Genomic DNA, 20,882 nt, shown 5'->3' on the forward strand with positions numbered 1-20,882 from the left:
AAACTAACTAAACACTCACTCAGTAACTCATTCTCATTACTTATTCCAGGGGTACTCGGCTACACTTTGGACGGAACACTTTGGAATTCATCACAGGGCACACAAGCACACACATTTGCACATTACAGGGAATTTGCAAACACCAGATAGCCTAGTCTGCATGCTTTTGGACTGTGGGATGAAAACTGGGGTACACCATAGGGAGGAAACCCATAAGGCATGGGGAGAACATCAGAAATCCACACACGGATCCAGGCACAGAATCAAGCCCTCGATCGAGGTGCCAGGCCACAGTGCTGACCACTACGCCATCGTGCCCCTCCCCAAACCAAACAATTACTGCTAAAAGGTTCCACATCCCTATAAACGGCAAATGACAAATTCTAAATACATGCAAATTACAAACCTGACATGATGACAGGATGACCGCAGATCTTTACTCAAGATCCAGTGTCTCCTGAAGCCGAAACAGTGCAGGAGCATCTCCCGACATCTCCCAATAATGCACCTCAACAACCATTACAGCATGTGAGCCAACGCACGGAGAGACTCCTGTCTTTTATCTGCTTCAGGGTGCCATTTCTTTTGTCATTACTAAATGGCTGGTCTGAACAGGTTTAATTTTGGATTGCTTTCAATGAATCATAAAAATTGTGCAATTAAAACTAAATTATAGATTTTAACTTGAACAGTATAATCCGTATATAAATCTGACAAAACATCGAAGTCGTGGTTTACCTTAGCAAATTTACATCGGACTCGGGAGCATGCAATGCAATTTTTTTAATGAATACTATGCTTTTTAAAAGTATAAATGTCTTTATGACAATTCAAAAACAAATATACTTGTATCCGGCCTGATGAATGTGCACCGATGGTTGAAAAACTCCACATTACATTACACTACACTACACTACCCTACATGTAGTTCTGTGAAAAGACACACACCTCCACTGATATAACCCTGGTGATATAGTAAACCCAGCTAGCACTCTTGACTGAGTTTTACAGCTGCGCTCTCGGGCTATAAAAGCAGGTCATTGGACCTGTTTGTCCACAGACGGCCTTTTTACACCCTGGAACGGAGAGCTGAGCACAGTAGGAGAAAATGGCCTCTTATCTCATGTGCTGGGGGGGCTGTCATAACAGTGATACACCATCCATGAACTGATAGACTCCACACACACACACACACACACACACACACACACACACACACACAGAAATACACCGTTAACCACATGGCCTTCAGACTGTACCTGTAACAGTAAGAACCAGGACTCCTCAATTATGTGTTAATATTCAATGTCCTGCCAACTGAGGAAAAGTACAAGCATTACATTTTAGTGTTAAATTATAAAAATGAAGCACTAGTTCAACAAACGCCCCTTCCATTTCAGGCAAACACTAATATCCAGCACTTACCAAATCATCGTGTCCGTGTACATGAGGACAGAATCTCCATTTGCTCGAGCCTGCTAATTAAAGCACATCAAATGAAGGAACATAACATCAATCCGAGCATGGAAATCAGCCAATCTAGTCAACTGTGTTAACCATGATCTCATCAAACATGGCTTCTCCGCATGCACACATTATCATATCTCCATTCTCCATAAAGACTAGCTGATTAACTCCAACTAACTCCAGCAATAATCAGCACATTAAATCAACTCCATTAGCCAGCGTTCATCAAAACAGATCCCTCCTGCTTATGGAAGCTCCGTTCCGTTCCAAACATTACACTATCAGCACTAATCAAAAACACTACGCAAAATCTCTTTGCTCCATGTGATTCCATGCGATAGGGGCAGCTCATGATTACTCTCGCTGTCCCTGTTTGTTATTTTTTTTTCCCCATGCTTAAAAACATGCAAAGGGGGCTATAAGCACCTTGGCAGCGCATCAATATTTCATGCCCATCCACTCACGCAACATTGCTTGCATTACAAATTGAGCTGAAAGTTTCGGTCTCTCTTTTTGGAATGTTAATGCCCTGTCTAGTGCAACATAGAGGCAATTGGTACTGGACACATTAAACTGTATGTCACAGTCTCAGACGTTTTTTTTTTTTTTTTTGGAATGAAGCCGTGTGTAGAATGTGCATGTGATCTTTTAATGTGAAAATTCTTATTTCATTCTAAGGTTGATTTTTTCACATTGCTGCTATTCACAGATATTAAACTATACTTTTTTTTAAGGAAAATCCCCTGCCACCTTTTGCCCTAGTGGTTTTCTCACAAAAAAATATATTTTAGTAAAAAATTAAACCAGCATTAAGGGTGCAGTTAAAGTGGAACAGAGCGTGTGTATCTTTCTGTGTTGCTCCTCATAATTCATGGCGTGTAAAAAGCAGGAAGAAGCAATAACTCTTAACACCAGAACACAGCTATGCTTCTGCTTCAGGGCCAACATCCGGCCACTTCCTAAGTAGTAAATATGAATCCACAGGCGGTTTAATGTGACCGCTCGGTCAACAAGTACAAATAAAGGACACAACCAATGATCAGAGGGAGCCAGGCAGCTTGTCCAATCAAAACAAAGCAGCAAATCTGCACGCTAAATACACAGAGAGAATCAGTAAAACAATCCATGTTAAAACACGCGTTTAAACTCACTAAAGTTGAGCTTACAGCTTTAACAGCTTTAACTCCATACAAGAGCCAAAAAAAAGCTACAGAGTGAATGAAAAAAAAATACCCAGACAACAAAATGACAGTGAATCTGATAGTTTTTCCATCTTAACTGTGACTCATTGAGATAAATCTCTTTCCTATTAAGACCACAAAGTACAATGCAAAGTGTCTTGAGGTGATGACTCCTAATTGCAACAATTTTCATATATATATATATATATATATATATATATATATATATATGTTTGTTATACAGCAACCAGGACATGAACCGTGTTATAAAAGCCATGATCAGCAATGTAGGAAGCCTGCACATGCAATAGATCACGAAACAGTTGATAGATAAAGAAAAGCATGATCGTTATCTATCAAAAAATACGTTCAGCAAAAAAAAGTGACTTTATTAAAGATATTTATTTTTTTCCTTCCACATTGCCAAGAAGTTTATAAACTATTTACTGCTTGCTGCTGGTAAATACACTCCTGGGTCTAAATAAAGAAATTACTAGCAAACGTATTCGCTTCTGAGATAGTGTTTTTCACACTTTTGCTTAACGTTCACTGTCATAAGAAGCCTGTATCACACAGAATCTAACGATTAATTAGCATCAGAATCACAAATTTGCTGACATCGTTTTTCCTTTACCTTTTTTTTTTTATTATTTCCATATGGGCAAGTTTATTTTTTTACCAAAGTTTCTAACAGAAAAAAAAAAAGCTCATCACAGATAATCATCAAGTAACAAAAAAATCCCCCACATCTCAATGCTATCTTATACAGCATCTTCTGTGAGTAATATGTGGAATTAGTTTTAATTAAATTAATCGACTATGATGGTTGTTAGGAGAAAAACACGGGGGCGGGAAGAGGGAGGAGGGTGGGAGCGGGAAGAGAGAAGGAAGGGGAGAAATGCATTCACACCTATCATCTAATTATACAACAACATTAATCACATTAGGGCTGGAACTGATTGCCAGGGTCCAGCGCCCTGCTTCTGCAACGTGTCGCTTTGTTATTGCAGCACAGTCTTAACTCCTGCCTGCTCTGGCCTGATAACAACTCTTATCTCACTTGGCAATCTCTATCTGCGCCAGAGATCAGGCCTCAGGGCTTATCAAAAGTTCACATCGAGCTAAAAGCAGAACAAAGAAGGAAAGAAAACACATACACTCAGGGTAAAAGCCACCAAAGAGCTAATGTGTGTATGTGCATGTATGTGCTTGTGAGTTAATGCATAGGTGAAAGTGTATAAATGTGGGATTGTGCAAGCACACTTTGCTGCTTTTAATCATCTACAGTATGCAAGTCTGTGTTTAAAAGGTCTTACTTTCTTTTGTTCACCCTGATATTTTTAGCAGGATATTAAATTAACCCTTGTGTCAAGTGACCCTGTGAAGCTGAACCTGACAAGAGGTTTCAGCAAAAACAGGAACTGCAGATCCAATCGACTGCATCCATGGTTTCAAAAGAGTGACTCTGTCGGCATCGACGGAAAGGTGGCGACTCGAACGAGTTGCTGTGTCCGAACTGTGTCCAGGTGGTCACTGCGACTCGACTCAAATACGCGCCAGCAACTGACGTCAATGCATAATGCATGCTGCTTGAATAATGTCACCCTGTGCAGAGCGGCTGCTATCTCTCCACCATCTCTGCAGTCTTATCTCGGCACCCATCTGCACGGCTACCTTATCAGCGCTCACAATCTCACTGTGGGAGGTGCTTTAAAAACCCAGAATACATCCATCTATCATTTCTGGATTCCTGCCTCTCTCCCCTACCGCTTATCAGGTCTGCAATCCTATTCTGCTCTTATCTGCTTCTCTCTCTCTCTCTCTCTCTCTCTCTTTTTTAAACTTATCTTCAGATACACCCAGCCAGTCCCAAACAACAACACTAACATGACAAAGATGAGAAAGCGGCAGCCCAATGTAATTAAAATGCCAATTCCAGCTCAACAATCGCTTCCATCTGTCTCACGCTGGCACTATCGGCGCAGAGATCGCCGCCTCACCTATCTCGTCTCCCATCTCAACTGTCAAAATAACAAGGCCTGGGATCCTACTGGGCTGTGCGCTAATCTCCACATCGGGGAGGGATGGGTAATCTATCAGAGCGATCTTCACCATTGGGAGGATGACGCACAAAAGACGCACAAATATTTCCTCTAACTTCCTATGTACAAGATACTTTAGTTGAAGGCCAGTGTAGTAAAATCGCCATAGGAGAAGAGACACAACAAAAGGCCCAGTTGTTTTGCATTTTGATCTGTGAAAGACTGTTGTGATAGTGTGACTACAGATCCTGATCATGAATGTGCTAAAGATGCGCTAAAGCTGTTCTTTGCAGCAAACTTTTTTTTTTTTAGCTGGAGACTGCTGTTTGCTATAACATCTCGCCCACTATCAGAAGAGCAGATAGGGCTGGCTTATCCAATCTACCTCCAACCTCACATCATGTCTGTCTAACAATATTATGAGGGAAACAATGCAGAAGTAAAATTGTCTTTTGATGGGTTTAGAATTTAAAATACAGCTTCAAAAAAATGGAGAAAGGATAATTCTGGGACATGATTCTATTTGTTGTGCTGTTGTCATTGTTAATTATTAAGATTTAGATTTAACTACTTGTCAGATGTAACTTATAGGATTTTTTTTTGTTAGGAAACTGAGGTCAGAGCACAGGGTCAGCCAGGATACAGCGCTACAGGATCAGAAAGGGTTAAAGGCCTTACTCAAGGGCTTAACAGTAGCAGCTCGGCCAGACCTTTCAATCAGCCTAGCCACCACTGACCCTTAATGAATAACAACAACACTCAATCATATTCTTGTGCTTCATTAAGACAATACAACTTTCTTTCAATCCTAAAAAATTATTATTAATTTCTATTGGCCTAGGCCATAAGTGTTGGTTTGATTTTTCGAATTTTTTGTTTATTAATTTTTATAAGACGGCAGATCCAAATAAGACATAACCATCTCAAGGCTGTTGGTATGCCTGCCCAGAAATGCAGCTTCACAGTTGCTTAACCAAACTGTGCTACCGCCCTTTACGCTCACTGGTATATGCTAATGGTGCCTTATCAGGACATTTTTCTTCCCTTTTCAAGAGTCGCTTTCTGCCTTTGACTCACATTAATATTTATTTTTGAGTGGGCCCTTTCAAACTCAACCTCCAAGATATTGCTACCGTGCTTATCATGCCGAAGCATCTCTTCTGGACGAAGAACTGAAACAGCATCTGGCACCAAAGCAAAAACACTTTTCAGCACTGCTTAAGAGAGACTGACAGACTCGGGGAGTGAGAAACAGAATGGGGGGGGGCAGGGTGGTCCTGTGCTATTACATTTTATTTTTATAGCATAACTGTATCAACTTGAAAGATCAGAGCATTGTGATAACCCTTGGTGTATTTATAAACAGGAAGAACTTGTCAGCCACAAGCCAATCAACTGTACACTTCTGGGGGGAAAATGTTCTTGAAGTGTTCTTCATGGGTTTGGTGGATATTTGGTGGGTCTTGTATTTAAACCGGGGTTTACATGGAACCCTTTCCGATAGGGAAAGCATCAGTCGTGAATAATCGTGTTCTTCAGAAAAGAAGAACAAAGAACTCTTCATGGTTCTATATTTTTTTTTAAAGGATGCATGAAGAGGTCTGATTATAAACAGTACCTGGGCACTATAGGGTTAAAGGGGGAGAGAGAGAGAGAGAGAGAGATGGAAAAAGAGATTCAATGGTTGTCCACTATCAGCCAGAGAAATCAGGCAAATATCTGTTATCAAACGGCCCATCTGTGGGAAGAGAAGTGAAAAAGGCTGGGGGTGGGAGGGGATGCAAAGCCAGCCACAGACTGAAACCAAATGAAAAAAGGCCCAATTTTAATTCTTATCTCGCCTGAGATCGGATCGCAGCTTATCTCAAGTCGCATCGGCTTTTTTTTTTTTCACAGAACAGTGACGTTTCCCCTGGAGAATTAAAACAGGAAACCACGGTTACACTGCAGCCGGAGACAGAGCATGATCACACTCTGATGTGTGTGTTTTCGCCGAATGTTTTGTCCACAACGCTGATCGGAACTAGTTAGGCTGGAAATCAGATCACAAAGTGTGCTATTCGAGTTTATCTCGAGTCTTTTTTTTGTACTTCACAGTTCTTTTCTGGTGTCAAGATTTTCTTGCCCCGAAATACTTCTTGTTTATGTATCAGTGTGTTTTGTTTTTCTGCTAAGTAGCGCGTGAGGAAATCAACTCCAGCTCGCGCAGACCTGCGCACGCGGACAGCTACACTATACAAGCATAGTGTGATAGTAATAGTGATAATAATATTATTATTATTGTAGTGATAATAATAATAATAATAATAATAAAGAAGATGAATTGTAATAGTTGTTCTTTTTTACTATTATAATTATTATTAGTTGTGGTAGTTGTATGCCTTACTATTGTTATTTATTATTATTGTTATTATAATTATTATTATTATTATTATTATTAATAGTTGTTGTAGCCGTAGTAGTATTATGTTTAGGGTAAAACACAAGAGACTATCTGGTAAAGATTAACGGCCGGTTAAATGAGTTGAGTCAGGAGTGTTGAATCGGGATAAACATGACAAGGTGTGCTACAGGAGCGCGGTTGGGAAACCTACTGTAGTTTCCAAGAAACATTAACGCACGCGCTGCGCTACTCTCAACCCGTTAGTAATGAGTTTAAAAGCTTTTCTACAGGATCCACCGGAGACCAAGTGAAACTTTTGAGCTTACGTTTGATCTGGCGGGGCTTACTCTGCTTCCTTCGGGACATGGCTCTTCCTCGGTCCGCGCGTCCGGCGAAGAAGAACTGATGATCGGCTTCTCGGACAGCTAGCAGCACTGGGACACGACTCGCCCTGCGTCCGGATCCACCCGCATGACCCGCACTTGGAGCTTCTCAGCCGGGAGAGTTAGCTACCTGTGGCCGTGTGAGCGTTCGTTTCTGCTTCTCGACGTCTGTCCAGGACGTGTAATTCTGTGTGCCTGATAGTGCTACTGCACCCGCAACCGAGCTGTTAAATATGCCGTTGCTGGAAAATAAAACCAAAGCTTTTCTTTTAATGTCAATATCTTCTACACCTACCGCGCTTTCCAAGTGAACAGTTCTCAATGGAGCTCGAGCTCAACAGCCACAAGCGGACTATGCGGAGCCACGCCCCCGGGAACGCCTCTCTCGCGTGACGTCGCACCGCATGCTGCTGCCTGCACTCGCGCACACAGCAAATGCACTGGTGAAGTCTACAAGTGTACACGCACAACTTTTGAGACACAGCCGTCGGCCAAGTTCAAAAATCTATATTCTCTTAATAAATAAAATAGCCATTACAGTGTGGTGTATATAGTACAGACAGTTTTTGGCAGGAGATTCCAACATGTATGCTGATTTTCATGAGTTTTTGAGCATGGTAAGACCTCCAAAAATGCCCAGATGATTGAAAAAAATAATAATAATAAAAAAATTATAATAAAAATGAATAATAATAATGATAATAATAATAATCCTAAAAAATCACAATCGTGCCCTCGCACACTACAACGTCAACAATATGTGACATCAACAGTATTAAAGTGAAGCAATGACATCATAGATATGATGTCACAGGGTTAATGTCCTAGTGCTTGGGCCCTAATAATGGTGGTGTAGTGGTTAGCAGTGTCACCTTGCACCTCCAGGGTCCGGGTTCCCATCTCCAATTCCCATCTTGGGTCCGTGTGTCTAGAGCTTGCATGTTCTTCCCATGCTTTGTGTTTTTCTCCAGGTACTCTGGTTTCCTCCCACAGTCCAAAGAAATGCAGATTAAGGCAATTAGCAATCCCAAATAGCCCGTAGTGTGTGTGTGTATATATATATATATATATATATATATATATATATATTTTTTTTTTTTTTTTTTTTTTTTTTTTTATTTATTGTATATTCATATATATATATATATATATATATATATATAAAATAAGGGCACTTTTGCGTTTCAACTTTAGGGTTGCTTGGTGGATGTCTTTCCACAGGCCCATATCAAATAATGCATTTTGGACTGATTGGCATCTCTATGCCTGTAGTGTATGACTGGGTGTGTGACTGTGTCCCCTGCTTTGAGCTCTGAGCGCTAAGAAACAGGCTACAGGCCCCCACATCCTGCACAAGATAAACAGTATGAAAAAAGGAACAATGAATACTGAAAACTGATAACCAAGATTGGGTATCTGTTCCATAATTTTTAACACATAAAAAAATTATATACAAAACTGTGCTAGACCCTGACCACCAAAGTGTGCCCTAACTCGTGCATTCAGAATGTAGTACAGTGTGTGTAAAAATACCAGCTCACTGCTTCCATCTAGTGACCATAAATAGCCAGTTTTTTAAAACCATTCATATCTCAAAAATGTGATGGCGTTGCAAAACTCTCATGTGACCTTGAAGAACAAAAGCAAAACAGTCAAATGTTTTGAAGTGAGCTTTTGATGAATTCATATCGGTATTAATCTTATAGTAGCACAGTTTTAAGTGCTTGATTGCTTATACACTTCTCGGGGCACACGACATGCTACTTCTGACACACACAGGTTTGTTTTACAGTAGAGTGTAAGCTTCAAACACTTTTTTAAGCTAATTTGTCAATTCAGTTTCACATTCACAAAGTCATGGAGAGTAGGCTAATTGGCATTTTCAAAGAGGATACACCTGTGTGTGTGTGTGTGTGAGAGAGAGAGAGAGAGAGAGAGAGATGCGACTAGAAGACACCGTGCCTCCAAGGTTAAAGTAATTTCCAGTAAATAACTGTCGAGCAAAGTCTTCACATCTGGAGAAACTAGAATGTCTTCCCATTTCTCAGGTCATGTATCCTGCTTTCATAGCACAGCAACTATCCTTTGCCAGGTGGAGTAGGCGATCCATTGCTAGCTAGAAGATTACGTAAAAAGGACTTGTGCATGTCAGGTGCCGTGTAATGCCAAAAATATCAAACCTTATCAGTATATCTGTACTTGGCACATGGGCAGTTGTACCTCATCGTCTATGCAGTTATGGTAGTGAAATGAGTAGGTCACATACAGTACACACAATGTGATGAGAACTCAGGATTGGGACGAAACAACTGTGTGGCCATAACAGAATTGTTAGTTAGTGAGCAGTGTTATGAACTAAGGCTGTTTCAGTTGCTCAGGACTAGGGCTAGCAATGTTTTGTGTCAATAAAATGATGTCAGTTAAGGAACTAAATGTACTGAATGACCAGGTAATCACATCAACAGAGTTTTTCAGCTTCCCTGATGGCAAATACCAGGAGTCAAATTGTGAAAAGTGGTTGTGGGAGAATAAGGAATCATTTTTACACATGAACTGGTCACCACATTGTGTGCTGTGATCTAAGCTAAGGGTGACTGAAACTTGTGAATAACTATGTGACTTTTTTCTGGCCAAAATGATATATTTTTTTGAGGGAAATGGTGCATATACAGTAGAAACTAAAGAATACATCCTGTCGTAGATCATTTATTATGTTTTATTATGCACTTGTCCAATTTTATAATTTTTTATTTATCCTTATTATAATTCCTTGTCAAATACATCACTGTATCACTGCAAGAATTGTTTTTTTAGGAGCAATAATTACCTTTGTCCCTTATCTAACCCCTTTCATATCTGTGGCATTCTGTGATTTACCAGCTAATAGCACTATAAATTCAGCTTTGCTACTTAAAACCCAATTCAGTCCTAAAAGAGTAGCCTAGGTGATACAACAATGTGGTATAAACAATGAAGTCAGGATCTTACAGTCACGCTGCAATACCAGTCAAGTACAAGTTTTGTACAGAACTGCTCAGGAATGTTCATGTTGAATAATTTTTGCTGTTTTACAATAACATTAACACTATAAAATAAGACGCATTACTTAATATTATTATGCAATAAACAAGAAAAGTTTTACAACTATTGTTCTTTTTTGCACAATCAGGAGTGAAAACTATTTTTAGATAGAGTTTTATTTCTCGTAGTGCATTTTGGTCTTAAAATGAATTGTTGCATTAAAATCAGTGATTATGATGCTTGTTATCGAATATTAAACAAAAAGGTAAAACTACAGTACTTGTTTTCAGTAAAATGCCTGTTATAAAAACAGATTTTGTTTAATAAATAAATGCATATGTAGTTATTAACCTCACTGTAAACTATTTGTTTGTAATATTCAAACATTTTAGTATAAGATGTAGTATTAAGATGTATGAAAGACATAGAGTCAGCAAACTTTGAACTGTTGAATATTGATTAGCCTTCCCTTTGCTTGCTTTAACAGAGTGTGCTTAGTGTATACTTGGGGACGGTCCAGATTAAAGGGCACATGGTCTTATGTGTGGGGATGTACTGTACGGCATGTTCACTGTGTGTGTGTGTGTGTGTGTGTGTGTGTGTGTGTGTGTGTGTGTGTGCATGGCTTTATGAACATGTGAGCTTGTGTGGGCGTATGCTTGGGTCCATATTTATTGGTCAGAGCGCTGTGGGTCTCCCAAGCTTTACCGGTGGAGCTGCAATGATGAGAGTCCTGCTCATTCTGTGCTTGACCTTTGCCTCTGTTTTGACAGCACCCACTCCGACAGGCAAGTACTTGTGTGTGTTATAAAACATTTTTTTATTGTTTTTCTATTGCTTGCTGTATTGTTTGTTGAAAATGGTGAAATTCTTGAGGAATTTAATTTATTTTAATGTGTATGAACTTTGAATCTAAAAACTAAGATTAATTGAAAATGATTTTGTACATGTAGAATAATTAGAATAAACAAAATAGTACTTTAAAAAAACAAACATGTACCACATGTAACTCAGGGATCCTGTACAAACTAAATCCAGTGTAGCATTTTCTCCTTTTTACCTCCAGTTTGTCTATTTCTTTCTTTCTTTAGTTCTTTAGGTGATTAATCCCCGTCTTGCTGTTTGCAGATTCTGGCCCTGTGATTGCTCTGAAGCATGGAAGTATTCGTGGCAAGTATATAACAGTGAAAGGCTCAGATAAAGTAGTGGAACAGTATCTGTCCATTCCTTTTGCTCAGCCACCCGTAGGTCCTCTCCGTCTGGCGGCACCCCAACCTGTTGAACCCTGGGAGGGGGTGAGAGATGGCACACAGCACTCTAATGTGTAAGTATGAGCCACCTTTTTATCACTATCCCATAAGATGTTTTTCTGTTTAGGTTTATATTGTAGGCATTGGAAAAGTCACTGTTATAAAGCACCACCACCTTTTGTGTTCTCATTCAGAGTCCTTCATAGATTCATTCCTAGATTTAAAATAAGCATTTGCATTACATTACAACTCAAATAGCATATGCTGTATGTCTTTATTCTTACCTTTTTTTTTTCTTCTTCTCTCTCACTTTAACATGAAAGCTGTCTTCAGGACCCGGAAATCAGTAAAGCTGTGTCAAAAATTATGGCCTATAATTACACTTCCACTTCTGTCTCAGAGGACTGTCTTTACCTAAATGTGTACACTCCCTCGCAACGCTCAACATCAGAAAAATTACCTGTGAGTACAGTAATCAATTATACTACAGTAAATACACGTTCCTGAAAAATTCCTAAAAAAGAATTCAGAGAGAAAAAGTATTACATTTTTATTAAGATATTTAGATAAAACGCTGGTACCCAAGTTTGGTAAGGGGAAAAATAATGTTTCTACAGTGGTGGCATGGTGATGTAGTGGTTAGCACTATCGCCTTGCACCTCCAGGGTCTGGGTTCGAGTCCCGTCTCTGTGTGCATGGAGTTTGCATGTTCTCCCCGTGGGTTTCCTCAGGGTATTTCGGTTTCCTCCCACTGTCTAAAGACATGTAGGTTAGGTTAATTGGTGTTCTCAAATTGCCCAGTGTGTGTGAGTGTGTTTATGTCTGTGTGCCCTGTGATGGATTGGCACCCTTCAATCCAGAGTGTACCCCGTCTCATGCCCTAAGCCTCCTGGGATGAGCTCCAGACCCTCTGCAACCCTGAATACAGGATAAAGTGGTAATGACGAGTGGTTTCTACATGTCTGTACAAACAGTTCTATAGAAATGATTCAGTGTTTTGTTAGGGTTAGGACTAGGGTAGATGTTGTACGCTAGGTGCCAATCGTGATTGACCCCCCCCCCCCCTTTTTTTTTTTTTACACAGGCTAGGTACCAGCACTAAAATTTACTTGTGTGTGTTATAAAACTATTTTGTTTTTATTGTTTTTGTATTGCTTGCTGTATTGTTTATTGAAACTGATAAGGCCTTAGTTGGTAACAAAGAATGCTAACCACTAATCCACCAGTACTCCTTGTTCCAACTTACAACCTTATAAGTAGGCTGATTATGTGGTACATTGTCTCCACAATCTCCATCTTGAAGCAGAAGTTCAATAGTGTGTGACCGTCAGTCTATAGAGTTCCATAGAACTCAGTCAAAGTTTCTAAAGGACATCAGTTATTTGTATGTGTTCTACTTGTGGTCAGTGAGTGTAACTGATGTGTGCTGTATTTGCACAGTAAATAAAAGTTGTTGACTGTGACTTTAACCTTGCTCTTCGCACTCTTGTTTAGCCAAAACCTCAATATACTGTACATAATGTTACAAAGAACAACCAGGCGTAATCTCTTCACCTCAGCTTCATCCCAGCTTGGCAGTGTTATTCAGTCAAAAAATTGTTATATTTATAGACTATGCACACCTCGCTGAGTAATTTATGAAATTTGCTTTATAAAATGAGTCACAAAGAGCCCATTGTACACATTAGAGGTAAAAGGAAGAGCTATGACCTGCTCTGTGAACACTTGTGTAATGTAATAGTTTTTTTTTTTTTTGTATTTATGTAATATGTGTGAATCTAATTCAAGCACAATAAAAGACAAATAACACAGAAATTGTTTTCATTAAGCTAAGAAGTATGGAATGTTCAGATTACAAGATAAGCTTCTCTCAGAGTGTTAGAAGCCAAATGGAAACACAGTTCTTTTCGGGGAAAGAAATTCTGAAAATCATTTATAAGATCTGTTTTGTTTCGTTTTTTGTTTTTGTTTTTGTTTTGTAAATATGTGCCTGAAAATAAGAAACTATCTTACTGAGATACACAATGTGGGTATATGTATGTGGACATCTGACCTTCACATTCATATATGCTCCTTTTTATTGACTGTTTACACAAAGATGGAAGTATATAGTTGTCTAGAATTTCTTTGTATAATGTAACATAAGATTTTCCTACATTGGAACTAAAATGTCCAAACCTGGTTCAGCATGATGTATCGTGCACAGAATGGGGTTCATAAAAAAACTTTTGCTAAAAAAGAAGTTAAGTGAACATCAAGCCCACTAAATACCATTAGGATGAACTGGGATGCAAAATGTGTACCAGGCCTTTCCATCCAACATCAGTGCCCAACCAGGTTAACACCAGAATCCTCATTAACTCTTCTGACTGAATTGGAATTCCCCAAAAAGCTGTTTTTCTACCAGCAAAAAATGACCAACTCTATATTTTTGTCAATAGTTTTGGAATGGTGTCTTCAAAAAGCGTATATGGGTGTGTTGGCCAAGAGTCCACAAAAGCAGCAATACCTCAAAAGTAAAACAGCTCTAACTGTGTGTCTTCTCAGGTCATTTTCTGGATCCATGGAGGGGGTCTGAATATGGGTGGAGCCATCGAGTATGATGGCTCAGTACTGGCGGCCTATCAAAACATTGTTGTTGTCATCATTCAATATAGGCTAGGCATACTCGGCTACTTTAGGTGAGATACATGACTGAAAATCTAATTATACAATTAATAATGAATTGTTGGTTTATACCCCAGCAACTTGTAAAAGGCTTAATCGGTAATATTTGGTATTAGACAGTAGTTTAGTATGAAAAAAAAAAAACTTACACTCTCACATATAATTTTATTTTTGCAATGCATCAAGTAAATATACAGTATAAATATATGGTGACAAAAAATATTTAGGATTAGTCAAGGAATGTGATAAAACGTTTTGAGGTCAAATTCCAGATATGTCAAATTTTATAATTCTTTTAAATTTTACCATACAGTTATTCTAAAGCATATTTATTCTAACCCTCAACCATATCATGAAATCAAAATTGTATTACAATAACATAAACTGTACATGCATTAAATTTAGTAGAATTTGACAATTTTCCACATAAGTAATTTTGCATTTAAATAATTAACTGGATTTAAATAACTTATTCTGAATGTACAGTATATTTTAATTTTTACATTTTTACATTTTACAATCTTGCTTTATTAATTGATGTGGTGATTTTATATTTTCAACATTTTAGCATCAAGGGTATTCCATATATACATACATAAGTGCTCGAAATCAGTGAGAAACAAATGAAAAACCTAGTGTGTTTGTATAGAATGTACATAATGGTGGTTTATAAGTATGTTGTATGTCTCAGCACTGGAGATAAATATGCCCAAGGCAATTGGGGCTTTCTGGACCAGATTGCAGCACTGAAATGGGTGCAGCAGAACATTGAGAGTTTTGGTGGCGATCCTCAGTCAGTCACTATTGGTGGTGTATCTGCAGGGGCAATCAGTAGCTCTTTGCTGGTATGTACAATTTGAGATATCTATACATTTGCAACACCTTACATCTCTAGGGTCTCCAGCCTATGTGGACTTTTGCATGTTCTTCCGCAGCTTGTGTTGATTTCTCCCACTGTCACAAAAGAAGCAGGTGGATTAGCTACTTAAGATTGCCCCTAGACACTGGGTGGCATTTATGTTTCCATTTTTGTGAATGTTGCCTTTTCCAGACCCTTTCCCCACTTGCCAAAGGATTGTTTCACCGAGTCATATTACAGAGTGGCACAGCAACCCTGGGAACCTACTCAACAAAAAACCCCTTGGCTTTTTCCAAGGTATGTATTTATTTTATTCTGTAAATTCCTACTAAAACAAATAAAGTCTCACTTTATTAATGTAGTCTGTATGAAATAAAAATTAAATAAATGGCAGATTGATTTGCAAGTATATAAAATTTTTCTTTGGCCATAATAGTATGATAATGATGATTATCTGGTATAAAACTGTGTTTAGATGGTAGCCAATGCCACAGAGTGCGATAGCAGCTCCTCAGAGCTGCTGGTTAAGTGTTTAAAAGAAAAGACGGAAGATGACATCATTAAGGCAATCAAAAAGGTGAGGTTATATGGTCAGTATATAGTTGATGTTTAAACATGAAAAACTTGTTAAACATAAATGTCATGGTTATAATGGGCCTTTATACTTTAGTTTTAACTGATCTTTTTCTTGCGAAGAATGATCAACATTATGCATATACTCATTTAGACTTTTTAAGGCCTCTCAACTTCCTGGAAGTGATCATGACTTACTAGAGCTGGTAGCTTCTCTGTGCCAGCATAATAAGGGGTTGTTAGAGAGCACTCATTGCTCATTGGACTGACCAACAATGGTCCAAAGAGCTCAGAGCAGATCTAAGGAAGAGGATGGTAGATTTACATTTACTTCAGTAAACAGGCTGCAGGTCCACTGCAACCCTCACCAGAATAAAGATGTCATAGAAAATGAATGAATTAAAGAATAAATTAATACCATTCCTGCCTTGGGTCTGTGTGCATGGAGTTTACATGTTCTTCCTGTGCTTGGTGGGTTTCCTCCAGGTTCTCTGGTTTCCTCCCACAGTTCAAAGAGATGCAGATTAAGTTAATTGGTCTTCCAAAATTGCCCTTGGTGTGTGAATGAGTATGTGAGTGTGTGGCATTTGTGCATGTGTGCCCTGCAGTGGGTGGTCAGCCTATCGCAGGGGGTGTACTTTGCCTCGTACCAAAAGTTTCCTGGGATAGACTCCAGGTTTCCTGAGACCCTGTACAGGATAAGTACTATAGAAGATTAATGAATAAAGTTGTTGTTGTTGTTGTTGTTCTTCTTCTTCTTATTATTATTATTATTATTATTATTATTAGTAGTAGTAGTAGTATTTATTTCATTTATTTAATATGATTCATAATAATTTTAAGCCTATCATTATTATTATCATAATAATTTCAATAACTGCTTTCCTATAGCAAAATATCTTCCTTGGAGCCACAGTGGATGGGGAATTTCTGACAGATGAAGCAGATGAAATTCTGAAGAGCAAGAATTTTGAGAAAGTTCCAGTACTTTTAGGTGTGACAAACCATGAATTTGGATGGATCCTCCCTCTGGTGAGTGACTAAGTAAAGAAATAAAAGTGAATACAGATAATAATAAATGTTTTTTATTTATTATTATCATTATTTTTTATTATTATTATTGTTATTATTTTTTTATTTTTTATTATTATTATCATTATTATTTATTATTATTATTGTTATTATTATTATTAATTATTATTATTATTATTATTATTATTATTATTGCAATAATAATAATAATGACAGTGTTGGCATTAATTTCTGCATGTGCCTGTTTCAGAATTTTGCTCCTGCAGGGTGGGTTAACGGAATGAACAGAGAGGCAGTGACTCTGGTGGTAAACCAGTTTTACCCACATGGGGTAATGCCCTACTCAATCTTTTTATTTAACACTGAATTTGGGCCAAAGCAGTTTATTAGAAAATGTCTCCCTCTGCTGGACTGGTCTGATAACTCTAAATGTCATGAATATCTAATACCACTGTTATACTTTAATATCTAAATAATCTCTACACCTACTTTTACTTTACTTAACTACCCATTGTGCACAATATTTATCTTATTAAATATATCTTCTTTAAAAATGTAGCCCCCTGGAACCAATGATTTAATAATTGATGAATACCTTAAGGATGCTCAGTCTCCAGAAGACATAAGAGATGCATTTTCCCAAGTAACAGGAGATCTTTTCATGGTCTTCCCTGTGCTAAAAGTGGCTGGTTATCATAGAGGTAAGTTTAGTTAGAAGGTTTCCCATGCCTATCTATTGATTGATCTACCTATTGATGAGGTCGGTAACATCCAGCCTGCCCCCTCTAACAGTGTTTCTTGACCTCTAACAGATGCTGGAGCAAACGTGTACATGTATGAATTTCAGCATCGGCCCAGTATTTTTAAAGATAGCAGACCCAGCTTCGTGAAGGCTGATCATGGAGATGATGTTGGCTATGTTTTTGGAGCTTGCTTTTGGAATAACCATATCAGAATAATAGGTACACATGTCCTAGACCTTTGTAGTAAAGTTAAGACCAAAATAAAAAATAATGTCTTTAAAAAAGAATCTTAAAAACACTGTATATCAATGTTATTTGAGTGATATTAAGTATGTTTTTGTAATTAGAAAGCGCTTGTGTTTGCTTGTGGTGAAGAACAATTATAATGATGATAATGAAGTACAGTATGCTAATGACTTCATAGTGATTATGATAATGATGATTCACTGTTTCATCCCCAGGCACAATAACTGAGGAAGAAAATCAACTGTGTAAAACCATGATGGGATATTGGGGCAACTTTGTTCGCACAGGGTGAGTATTAAAGAGCACACAAATTGTAGGTCAGGTCATCTAAGTAGACTGTGGTAACGATAAAAAACAGAAAAAATGTTAGCTAATGCATTTGATGCAGAGGTAGGCTGTTATTTAAAATAATATTCTTTCTATGTTCTTAGGAGGATTATATAATTTTCCATTTAAAGAAAATAATAATTGTTATGTAACATTTGTTTTAACATTAATAAAAATCTAATAGAATATTAAACATTAAAACAATTAAATACACACAGAATGTATGCCCCACGAACTAAAACATCCTAAAATTATTTAATATAATTTAGTATTTTCATTATGTATATTTTCATAAAAATTTACGAAAAAAGAACTCTGCTGTTTACTGCTGCACTTCAGACGATCTGAAGTAACCTGATTTATTTGACCCATAGCTCACCAAACGGACCTGGTCTGGTAAACTGGCCCCTCTATGACACTTCTAATAAGTATTTGCAGCTGGGATTGAAACAAACAGAGGGACAAGGACTTAAACAAGACAAGCTGCACTTCTTGACTGTGGAACTGCCTCAGAAGCTTGCTTCACTGCACAAACCCTAAGAAGTAGTTCTCTTTCCCTCATGTAATGCTTTCTGTCTTGAAAAGCACATTTTAAGTAAAATGTATTATTACTGTTATAACTACCAGCAAATCCTTGTTTTCTAATAGTTGTATTAGTATCATATTATATATTTCCGGAAGCCTGCATACAGTATGTGTTTTAGTTTTTTAGTTTTAATTATGGAACTTGTATGAGGGTGAGTCAAAATTATCCACACAACTTCTCTTGGCTGCGCCGTCTTATTTTTTCATTCAAGGCTACTTTCTTCCCAGTCTCTACAGTGCAGGTGTGAACAGGTTACATCAGTTCATTTGCAAGCAAAAATGGATGCCCCACTTTATTTTTCACGAAAGAAGCGCAGCATACAATTGTTATTTTGTGGTATGAGGGTGTCCCTGGTGCCAAAACAACTCATGGAAGATCATAAACAGAAGTGTTTGGAATATGGATTGAAAACAACCTCAATCTGCTGACTAAAAAATCGTTGAAAAGTCATCCATCAGCTAGAAAAATTGATCCTCAACAATCAACAGTGCTCATTACAGCGAGATGCTTATTGAAGAGCTAAAGCCTGACCAAAATTAAACACAAAGGACTGCTATTCAAGGGTGTTTGATCTTTCATGATGATGCACATCTGCACACTTCTTACCACACTGTTGACACGAATTTCATTTTGAGGTGCATTTTGAGCACTCCTCCTTGCTTCATTGAACTTTCATCTGTTTGATCCCCAGAAAGCAGACCAGACCTAAAGATTCATTTCTGATGAAGAAATGAAGACAGCTATGTATTTGTGACTTGCAACTCGCCCTAAAACATTTTTTAATGAAAAAGTATGAAAGCTTGTTGACATATGGACAAAGTGTCATAAAAAATTATGTATTTGTCTTTCCTAAAAGTTAATTAAAAGAAATTCTACAGCCAGAGTGCGGATCGTTTTTTACTCACCCTCATAGTTATATTCCAATATTGTCAAATTTATGACGCTGATTGATCAAATCTATGATTGTGCTGTATCAAAGGCAAGTTTCAGGTTTATATTAATGCACTGTCCTGCAATGGTTACTGTAGCAATGTCTAGTTCACAGAAACTTGTATTGTGATGCTCTACATTATCTAATTCTAATACTTAGCCGATTAAATGTATTGCTATTTAACAAAGTAAAATGTGGGATCATTGGTATGGTGAAGTTTTCTGTATGGAAACATTTATTTAACATTTATGACAGAAGACTACAGTGTTCTGTAGTCTGAACACTGAAGGTCTGTGTATCAACCTTCATTAATCAGTGTGACAAAAGACAATTATCCTGTGTACATCAGGAACTGTGGAGCTATTCTCACCACGTGCTTCACTACGTCTGGTATTTCATCAGACAGAAATTAGAACAAAGAATGAATGTAAGATTCTGCAAAAAACTGGGCAAATCTGCCATGACATGATTCTGCAAATTTATAGTAATGCTGCAATAAGGTGTTTGAGGTGTTTGAAGTGACATACACACATCAAGAACTGGGGAATATTAATGACAAAAGATCTGAAAGACCTTTAACAAACTCAGCCTGCAAAAATGTCAAAAACAAAACTCATTTTTAGTGTGTCATACGACAGACAGTCCAGGCAATCCTCAAGTGTGATGTAAACATGCACCATGTTGCTGCCAAGTTTGTCCCAAAGCTGTTGACCCAGGAGCAGAGGGAACATAGTGTCAAAGCTAAAAAATTCCGTCAGTGTGTTGTGGATGACTACCAGTAATGAAACTTGGATGTATAGGTACGACCCTGAGACAAAGCAATAATCTTCATAGTGAAAGAGCCCATCATCTCCACGGCCAAAAAAGGCGAGTGATGTCCACAGCTCCACATCAAATGCGTGCTTATCCTCTTTTTCAGCATTCGTGACATGGTGCATCGAAGATTCGTCCCCATGGTCCAGACTGTCAATAGCGAATTCTACTGCCAGGTTTAACATGCTACAAAAGATACCAGGAGGTGTGGGAATCTCGAAACTTTTTGATACTCGTACAAATAGTTTTAACTAATAAATATCATAAACACTGTTTGATTATTCAGCCATTAAAATATTATACATTTCTTGTTATTCTTCATGATAAAATATAAATTGTATATGTCTTTAACTTCAAAACAAAAATGCTTTGATTTAG

The 20,882-nt window shown here is 37.9% G+C and overlaps 2 protein-coding genes across 2 annotated transcripts in view; one reads left to right on the top strand and one right to left on the bottom strand.

The window, feature by feature from the left end:
* zfpm1 (zinc finger protein, FOG family member 1) overlaps positions 1–7,783 on the bottom strand; it is a 73,749-nt gene extending 65,966 nt beyond the window's left edge. Inside the window, exon 1 of the mRNA XM_053500337.1 lies at positions 7,400–7,783. Coding sequence (XP_053356312.1) covers positions 7,400–7,439 — 40 coding nt within the window. The 5' untranslated portion in view covers positions 7,440–7,783. The remainder of the gene's footprint in view (positions 1–7,399) is intronic.
* Positions 7,784–11,154: 3,371 nt separating this feature from the next.
* ces3 (carboxylesterase 3) lies at positions 11,155–19,082 on the top strand. The gene is made up of 13 exons (XM_053500338.1): positions 11,155–11,265; positions 11,606–11,801; positions 12,051–12,189; positions 14,275–14,408; positions 15,086–15,239; positions 15,446–15,550; positions 15,729–15,830; positions 16,718–16,858; positions 17,109–17,189; positions 17,418–17,559; positions 17,671–17,820; positions 18,063–18,135; positions 18,549–19,082. Exons 1-13 carry the CDS (start codon positions 11,199–11,201, stop codon positions 18,712–18,714), a joined length of 1,650 nt encoding a protein of 549 aa, XP_053356313.1. The 5' UTR covers positions 11,155–11,198; the 3' UTR covers positions 18,715–19,082.
* The last annotated feature ends 1,800 nt before the right edge of the window (positions 19,083–20,882 follow it).

This window comes from Clarias gariepinus, chromosome 7, assembly GCF_024256425.1.
Source record: "Clarias gariepinus isolate MV-2021 ecotype Netherlands chromosome 7, CGAR_prim_01v2, whole genome shotgun sequence".
In the NCBI taxonomy this organism is placed as follows: domain Eukaryota; kingdom Metazoa; phylum Chordata; class Actinopteri; order Siluriformes; family Clariidae; genus Clarias; species Clarias gariepinus.

Excerpts from the sequence above, each read along its gene's own strand:
- ces3 (XM_053500338.1), top strand. The coding sequence starts at position 11,199 with ATGATGAGAGTCCTGCTCATTCTGTGCTTGACCTTTGCCTCTGTTTTG. Across the intron at positions 15,551-15,728 it reads ACCCCTTGGCTTTTTCCAAG|ATGGTAGCCAATGCCACAGA; the intron begins GTATGTATTTAT and ends AACTGTGTTTAG. Across the intron at positions 18,136-18,548 it reads GGCAACTTTGTTCGCACAGG|CTCACCAAACGGACCTGGTC; the intron begins GTGAGTATTAAA and ends TTTGACCCATAG.